The sequence below is a fragment of the Bos indicus genome, chromosome 22 (genome assembly GCF_029378745.1).
Source record: "Bos indicus isolate NIAB-ARS_2022 breed Sahiwal x Tharparkar chromosome 22, NIAB-ARS_B.indTharparkar_mat_pri_1.0, whole genome shotgun sequence".
NCBI lineage: Eukaryota > Metazoa > Chordata > Mammalia > Artiodactyla > Bovidae > Bos > Bos indicus.
In genome coordinates, this window is record NC_091781.1 from 30,527,987 (window position 1) to 30,537,500 (window position 9,514).

General features: G+C 38.5%; 1 protein-coding gene across 25 annotated transcripts in view; it reads left to right on the top strand.

Moving 5' to 3' along the window:
• Nucleotides 1–9,514, top strand: part of FOXP1 (forkhead box P1) — a 625,482-nt gene that overhangs the window by 566,684 nt on the left and 49,284 nt on the right. For all 25 annotated transcript variants that reach the window (XM_070777108.1, XM_070777107.1, XM_070777099.1 and 22 more), the window contains one exon: nucleotides 2,278–2,382. In XM_070777108.1, the coding sequence (XP_070633209.1) occupies nucleotides 2,278–2,382 (105 nt within the window). The remainder of the gene's footprint in view (nucleotides 1–2,277; nucleotides 2,383–9,514) is intronic.

A 9,514-nucleotide genomic window follows, 5' to 3' on the forward strand; every position in this document is an offset into this window, starting at 1 on the left:
AAACTTAGGACTGATTTCAAAGAGTGGTTCCATTTCTCTGAATGTATCTTCTGGTGAAAATCAGCTCTGTACTGGGATGTTTGGCCCGGTAAATTTTATTTCTGACATTATTCATAAATATTAGAAACATGAAGGGAACCTCAGTGTCCAAAATGGAGGAATGTTACATTGATTTTGGCAGGTAATTTGACCTGAGATGGTATATGACAAGCTGTTATGCATCGATATATAAGGCTTTTAAGGTTTAATTAGTTGATAACAAGACACATTATTTACAAAATTATCTTAAATTTGAAAGAATAATACAAACCTCCATGCCTTAATTTATTAAAAATGTATTTGTGTGTATGCGGGGGTAATTTTTTTTTTTTCTTTTCAAGGTTTGTACAACAAATATACACTAATTCTTTTAGGATTATGAAAATACTTTAATCTTCACAAAATTGGTAAAGAAAAGAGTTACTGTGGTTGGGTTGCTTTTTTTTCTTTTTTTCCTTTGTAAGATATTGGTTTGGAACAATTTTCTTTTTAAATGATTTCCTTCCCTCAGATATTCTGAGGATCTTGTTACTTAGAAGGATTCTTGGATTTTAAATATTGCCAGTAATTTTTTTTTAATTCCGTTTTGTACCATCCTTTATTTTTTTTAATTCAGAAGATGAACATGGATAGGTAGTCATTCTTTGCTTCATTCCAATGGAATTTCACCCCTTTACCTGCTCAGAGAGTGTCATTTTATTGCTGGGCTTTAGAAATCTCACTGTAACTACCTTAGTTCACTTGTGTTACTCTCTCTCTTCCATGAGGGCACCTTTCAGTGCTTTTCCTAACTTAGGCTTTTGCCTTTTTTTTGTTGTTTGTTGTTGTTTCTCAGATTTGTTTTCTATTGTCAGGCAAAATAGTTGTTTATTGTTTTAAAATGATATTAGGTTTCCAAGTGAATCATTTAAGAGCCACAAAGAGACCTGTGGATCTTTGTTAAGGTGTGTGCTTAGTATTAATGACCTTAGTTTAAATGTCATAAGATGCTCGCTGTGGATTAATTACGTTGTGAGTAGGGACAAGTGCCATGTGTGTATACCTGTTCTATGCATGTGAGTCGGTAAAATACATGAATACACATCCTGGCAGTTATATAAAATACAAGCCCCTCATGCGTGTGTCATGTGTTTGTGTGTGTGTGCATGTGTGTGTGTAATTATAATTCAGTGTGCCTGAAGTTCAGAGTCTGGCAGAGGCAGTGGAGTAAGTTGCAAAATAGCCCTTTCCTTGAAAAGAATGTGCTTTAGTACCAAACGGAACTCTTAATGTTAGTTTTACATTTCTATTTGATGGAGTCTAAGGTTATGGAACGACTGTAAAAATAATTTGTCTGAAAAACGTCTGGATGCAGAAATCTAACGGAGAAAATATTTGCGAATATGGTTCATCAGCAAGTACAGCAGATACACTTTTCTAAGCACCACGTGGCATGGATCAAAGCATCCTATGACCTGCATCCGTGTGGCCAAATCATTAGCTATTGATTGGGCCCCAGTGGAGGAGTAAGCCCTTTGTGTTCGTGCCAAGTTTTCTCCCAGTCTTGGTTCAATCATTGTAGGGGTAGAATCTTCCTGCTCCAGTTAGCTTTTTGTTGTTGTTGTTGTTAAGTTAATCATCTACTTGGATACATTTGTCTTTCTCAATTATTTCATTCTATATTCTAAATTATTTTATTGTACTCTGCTTGGTAAAATTAACTTGTGAAAAGACTGTACAGTTTGGGGGATGCTCTTTGTGGTAGAAGGGAGAGAAAAATTTTATAATGTTCTGGGGAGAATCTCAAAATCAAGTACAGTTTATAATTCCCACTACTACATGGTAAGTTCTAGCCTTTTAAAAAATTTATGTATTTTTTAATTGAAGGATAATAGCTTTGTACAATTTTGTTGTTTTCTGTCAAACATCAACAAGAATCAGCCATAGGTATAAAGTTCTGACCTTTTAACAAATCCTTTGTAGTCTGAGTAGAGACTCTTAACAAAAGACTGTTGAGCACTTTTCAAATGTGATGGTAACATTTCTAATATTGGACTGTTCACATTTTGAAATTTAGCTCTTGCTTTGTAAGTAAAGTGTGCTGCAAAAGTACTTCATAAATCCTCGGGAAGAGGAAAGCACGAGCTGGTTTGTGTTCGCATTTTGGCGACACGGGCCGGCTCCTCTTGCCTTTTATGTCTGGTGGGATGGTTCTGGGCAGCCGATTCATTCTCTTGTCCTCTGTGTATTTTCTTTCAGTTTGTCCCATGAGGAGCATCCGCATAGCCATCCTCTGTATGGACACGGTGTGTGCAAGTGGCCTGGCTGTGAAGCAGTGTGTGAAGATTTCCAGTCATTTCTAAAGTAAGAATGATTTGATAACACTTTCTTCTTAGACGTAGCCATCACCTCCCACTGTTCATGCTTTTCCTCATGAAATGCCTCTTTGATGCAGGGTTTCACACCACCATTTTGAAGATAGACTCAAAATCACCATGTCTAGCATAGTCATAGGAATAGTTTTACAAATCTATTGAGTGTTGCCTTGTTAAGTGGAAAAGATTGATATCCAAGGGCAGTTTGATCCTATTCGTAAGATCCTTTACTTATTTTCTCAGAATGACAGTGATTAAGTAAAAATTGTTCCAGTGTTAAACATGTAGTAATTTAGTCTTTGCTTTTACTCACATCCCTCCATATTAAATTAATAACACAGGCACTAGCTAGTTTTATAAAATTGGTGTCAATTACTGGCCAATTACAACTTGATGATTGGGCCTCTTCTTTGTTTCTTCACAAATGACTTTACAAACATCCAGGAAAAGCTACCAATTTGATTCTTACCTTTCTGTATCACTGTTGGCTTTTGTTCGGATTCTTGTTGTTATAGGGAAAAGGATTCAGTTTAATTCCTGCAGTTAAAGTATGGCTGAAACTTGGGCTATCCCATTTGAATCTATACCACTGATTAAGCATCCCTTGAGTAAATGGTGTGTTAACCCTCTCGAAGCTGAAATGAGATGCTTCTGCACTACATCATAAGATTTCCTTCATATACAGTGCCTTGCCCTTTAAAGATATTGAGATGAAACTGCCCTGCATTATTGACATCACATAAATATATTCGTAGTATCATTGAATCATTGATGTATGGACTGAGTATAATACTGCATTATATTCACTATATTTATATATCATGCAGCAAGCAAACATATGCATGTATAAAACTCCTGTATATACAGGTGCATGATGGTTTGCAAACTGGGTGTTGGGGGCAGGCAGTGGGGAGTCTTTGCCTCTGACTTTTCTGTCTCATTCAAGCCCCATAATAGAGGTGGGCTGATTTATATGCAGGTCTCTGGTTTTGCAAGATCTTTATATTATTAGAACAATCTCAGTATCTATCTTTATGGACCCGGGTACAAATATGTTAATAAAGCCATCCTTAGAGATACAGTGTTACCTGCAAGCACTTCTGGTGAATATCATGTTTTTAACGAATGAATGGAAGCCTGTGAATCTGTTTTGGTGCTTTTCCACTTTAATATTTTACTTCAAGAGCAGTATGTGGTCATTAAAAACTTAAGTACTTAAAATTTTTTAGAAAAGAGATAGTTAAAATTGTTTCTAAATATTAACACTCAAGAGCAGTGATACTTTATTTTAAATTAAGCAACAGCTCTTTACAATTATGATAATTCAAGTTAGTGCTACTGGGCCTTGTTCTCTCCTAAATCCGTTCTTGTAGAATCTCTGTTTTCTTATTTCCTAATCACTTGCCTAATTGTATTTTGATAATGAGAAAAAGATCTTGGCAGAAACATTTCAATTCTAGTTTCACTTTCTGTACCAATGCTAACTTTGATAAATATGTTGGTTTAATTTCACTCCCTTATAGAATGGCCAGTGAACATCTGTAAATATGATTTATTTTATAAAGTTTCTAGAACTATAGAATTACTATCAACATTCTTATTGACTTGTTTCAGTTTTAGAGTCATTAGGGAAAAGGGCATTTTCCAATTGACCACTTAAAATTTTTTGTTAATAGGCAAAGTATTTCCCACTCAGATCTTAGGTCCATTTATTATGTGAGCTGATATTAGGTGTATATATATATATGTGTGTGTGTGTGTGTGTGTGTATATATATATATATATATGTAGTGGGGGGTGCAAATATACCTCCACGAAAAGACAACACACTTTCAAACCACATCCATTTCTAAAGAAATGGATCTGAAGGTCATCAGAGTAGAGGCTAGACTTGATTCCTATTAAAAAAAAGCCCATTTTTCTTCTAAGGATATTAGGAGTCTGGCCCTTGTATAGGAAACCACCCATTTAGTTTTCACTTTCCTTCATGTCCCTCTATTATTTTGTGTGGTTTTGCACATGACATGGCATGTTTGCTCAAAGAAACTGAAATGCTCACTGCAGTCCTGCAACTGTTGCTTCTTTAGTTCCTAGTACTTGCTTATTGATGTATGTTTGTCGGAATATTTACGTTTGCAAGTTAAAGAAATCCAACTTAAATTGGCTTAAACCAAAGAAAAGGAGGGTGGTGTTGGGGGTTGATAATTGGCTCCTATAACCAGGAGGTCTGGTAATACAGCTGGCTGCAAGCGTGACTGGACCTGATGCTTCAGCAAGGTTATTGGAGTATGGCTTCATTACTCCTTAGCTCTGTTTTCTTCTGTGTTGATTTCCTAGTCAGGCTCTTTCCCAAGTAAAAGTAAAGAAGACAGATTCACCTGCCACAAGTTGATTGATCCCAGAGTGCATCTCTTTTTTCAGTAGTTCCAGAAAAGTGTTCTTTGCGGACTGTCGTTGGCCCAGATTGAGTAGGTGTCCTAGCTCTGAACCAGTCATAATGAGGCAGCCAGGCTTGAGTCACATGCCGACCTGCAGAGTGCAATAAATTGTTCCTCCCCCAGGGGCCACATGGGGGCTGGGGATGACAGACTTGGTTCCCAAAAGTAAAAAAATGAATCTTGTAAAGCAGCAAATGGAGAATAAATGCTGAATAATAAAACTGCTTCTAGTTCTTAGAGTTCTCATGGTGCTTTCCCAAGTTTACCCATTGATTGACAGTCTATGACAAATGCAGGATTTTTATATTCTTCCTCAGTGGTATCTTAGCTCTTGGAAATTCACAGCAGTCTTCCAGTTTAAGGCCTAGAGTAGTGAAAAGTAAGTAACTCTTGTGAGTTCACGTCCTTCGTGTGTTGGTTCAGTCTGAAGGGTGGTCATGTTGGCTATAGTGAAACCAGCTTTGGCATATGGCTTCTTGGAATGACATCACAGCAGTATCAGGAAGTGATGTTTGAAGCATTTCTCTCAAACTGCCAGATTTTGTAGACTCTGAAAGCACCTTTTTCCTGGGCCCACGAGCAGGACCTTGTCCCATGATCCCAGTTTAGAGGTATTCTCTTACAGTTTTAGAAAATTGATACTAGAGGTCTTAGATTTTCAAGACTCTCTTACTTAACACAGTGTCGATTGCTCTGCACTCCCTTTTGTTTAATCGCCATGCTGCATGGCATGTGGGATCTTAGTTCCTCAGTCAGGGATCAAACCACATTCCCTGCCTTGGGAGTGCAAAGTCTTAACCACTGGACTACCAGGAAATTCCCTGCTCTATCTTTGATTTAGAGGTTGCTTCATAGATTTTTTTTTCCCACCTATCTTCTAAATTTGAATTTTACACTCCCCTGGTATAGTCATAATTTGAAGTGCTTTACATATATAACTCAGTTAATACAGCCACCTTATAGTGATACTATTGCAGTATTACTCTCAAGCTACAGATAAGGATACTAAGGAACAGCAAGGTTAAATAATTTTCCCAAGGTCACACAGCTAATAATAGGTGGAGTCAAGATCTAAACCCAGACAGTGAGATTTCATAGGACTTGCTGTTAACTGTTATATAATAGCGCCTGGTTAGAAGCAGTTCATTTTATTAACAGTATGCTTACTGTGTATGGCAATAGGCATAAAGAAAGCTTTGAAGAAAGGCAGAATGGGTCGTGAAGCTAGTTGCTAGGAGTGTGTTATTTGAGCTCAGTATAAGCACGTGTGATTTGGGATGATAATAATAACTGCTCTTAGGGTTGTGAGAGTGAAAAGTTACATCATGTTAGGTGTCTGGTCCGTAGCAGGCACTGTCGAAAAATATTAGTACTTCTTTTCTCATCTACTTAAGTGTATTCTTAAAAAGAGAAATAATTGAAGCTATTCAAACATTGGGCTTCCCTTGTGACTCAGCTGGTAAGGAATCCACCTGCAATGAGGGAGACCTGGGTTCGATCCCTGGGTTTGGGAAGATCCCCTGGAGAAGGGAAAGGCTACCCACTCCAGTATCTGGCCTGGAGAATCCCATGGACTGTATAGAGATGCAACTGAGCAACTTTCAGTTTCACTTTCTTACAAGCATTTCTGACCTTGTACCTAGGGAAGAGGTTGTGACTGTGCAGAGCTTTAAGATGTCAGAAGAGACTGTTCTTTAACATAATCCTTAACCATAAATTTCAGTAGAGTGTCCTACACAGTCAAAGGTGATCGTCGGACAGGGCTGGCAAACCCTTCCTGTAAAGGAGCCAGATAGTCGATATGATGGACTTTCACAGGCCACCCAGTCTCCGAGACAAGCACTCAGCTTGTGGGCACAGAAGCAGCCATAGGACTCTGTATGAGAAGTGGGTGTGGCTGCATTCTTTGCACCAGTTTACTGACCTCTGACCTAGGGTACTCTCTTTGGTGTCATTATGTTTTCAGCTGAGCCACATCCTTGAATTCCCTGGGCATCGCTCTACTGGCTTGTTTCAGGTCTCAGAATGAGACCTTTTTTTTTCCTCTTCCTGAGGAAAAAATATCATAACTGTTGGTAAATCAGAACCAGAGATTTGACACTCTCCTGTGATCATTCCGCAGTGTTTGTTCCCAAGGTGAGGTATACCACAGGGCCCTTGATTTCAAAGATAAATACTGTACAAATAACCGTCCTGTTGGCTTTCCCTCCCAGCCAACAGAGGGATGTTTTATCAGAATCAGCAGATACCCAGTCTATTGTGTGCATTTATTTCCCTGTTTCTTCTCAAAACAAGTTGCAGTTTGAGTGTTTTTTGTTTTTTTTTTTTAATCTATCAACCGTAAGTTATCATGTGACGGTTGTGTTTGTTGGAGGAAGCCGATACCAGCAGGTACCCATGCTCAACTTCACTGCAGCCCGCCAGCCCTGCATTGCTTGGAATCCTCCGATAACAGAAAAACAAAAACAAGCCCAGTACCATCCAGATAGGTGAAAGTTCCGAGTGTGCTCCTGTCCACACCCCTCGTGGATCAAGTTTTTTGTTTTTTCTTTTTTAACCAGGTTGAAGTCAAAGTCCTCACCAATAAAAACAGGAATCTATACTTCTTCCTCTTTGCTCTTTGAAAAAGGGCGCATACTATTCTTCAGCAAGGTGGGGAGAGGATATGAAGGTTAAATCATGATCACATTTTCCTGTTTCTGACTTGGAGGGTAAAATCAGACACAGATCCATAGTTCCACAAATACCAGGCCCTCATGTGTGTTTGGGAAAAAGTATAATTTGGGTCCTTGCTTATTAGCCATTTGAAAGAAATTTTGTTTTTATCTTTTGGTTATTGCTTATGAAGAAAAGCACCATGCCAGACAATCAAAACCCAAATTCCTTTACACGTTAGTCAGATGTACATTACTTCTTAAAGCCAAAATAAATTTTATATGTCCTCTTGGAGAAGACAGGGAGGGAAATGTCACAAGAAAATGCCCAGCAGTGGAACTTTGACCCTTTCAAAAAGGTTGAGGGCTGGAGACAGCAGAGGACATTTCATCGCTAATTCAGTTTTTAACGGAAAAAAAATTTTTTTTCCTGTGAATTTCACTTCTGAAAACTGTGAAGAGTTTTATGTGCAAGAAACTCCTAAGTGCTGCTCTGTGATGTTTTCACAAGTGTTTTTATCATGGTAACATCTTGTTTACTTTAGTTCCCGGCCTAAAACTACTTGGAACATGTTAAGAAAACATTTCAAGAAAGCCTCGACAAAGAGGCTTTTGTTTCCGCAGCCACCGCGAGGCTGCAAGGATCACAAAGGTGTTAACTTTCAGCCCCTTAAGCGCTTCCACATGAAATTCCAGCACCGATGTTTGTGGTTTTGGAAAAACAAAGTGTATGTTAAAGAAACCAGGTATATGCTAATACATGTCGAAGGAGGCCGGATATCATAAATTGTTCGAAACCTATTCGTGGCTCTGGGTTTGCACGCCTGAACGTTCTGCAGTGAAATTACCTCTGGTGAGTACAGGAGAGCACGTGGAGGGGGACTAGCTTCTAGAAGGTGGGCATATGCAAATAACCATTCTCGCCTCTGCATTTCAATCTCCAGAACCGGGGGTGGGGGGTGCGGGAGGAAAATTTCTCCCATCAATTCCCAGGCGACAAGTCTTGGAGTTTTGCACAACGAGCTTAATATGTTTATGGATTGACTTTCCCCCTTACGCCTTTTTGAGTTGGTTTGAGAAAAAGAAATATCAGGTGGTACCAAGAAACATTTCTTCCCCCTTAAAGTCTCTCCTTTCACCTTTCGACATTGTTCAGGAGTTCAAGACCTTTCCAAGCACTGAGAGGTCAGAATGGCCTAAATGCCACAGCGCCCTCTAGTGATCTATAGAATGTTCAGTAGAAAAGTTGAGACAAAGTTTGCCAAAGACAACAGGCCCAGTGCCACCTCTTTGCTCAGAAAAAAGCAAGTAACATCGGAATGCATTTTTTTTTCTGTCAGCAAACAGATTTTAGTCAGAAATGCAAATGAAATTTAATTTTTCCTCATAGGCTTTGAAAGCATTTGAAAATTTTCTGTCTACCCAGTCAGTTCCGCACATCACTGTGCCTGTGCACCCAGCACAGTGTGTCACCGTAGAGACCATGTGTTCTTATGTTTTAAGTCGTTAGTTAGCCTCGGTGTTTCACGTGATCACTTCCGGTGTGTAATTATAAAGCATCACTGAAAAGATAGGGATTGTCTTCACTGCACACTTTTATTGACAGTGGCTACCATATTATGGCCATGTCTAAATGGTAAAATTTATTATTAGCAGTAGTGTCACAAAAGTCTGAGACAGCGATTTTCCTTTCAATAAAAGTAGTTAAAAACCTTTTAGAAAATCCATAATTTTGATTGCTGGTACTTCATAAATGTGTAACTGGTACTTTTTAGCTGTCTCTTTAGGGAAAAATGAGTTTTATCACCTGCCGTACCTGGGTTAATGAAATTGTGTGTTGGAATTTAGCCAGGATGAAAGATGAGATCATTCCAAGACACTAATATTGGCAACAGGTCTCATAAAAAGCTCTGACTCTTGAGTGAAGTATCATTAGATTTTTTAAAAATTATTATTATTTTATTTAAACTGAGGGCTTTAAGTTAGTTGTCATCTCCAAAGTTTTGGTGCTAGTGAGATTCTCATTTCA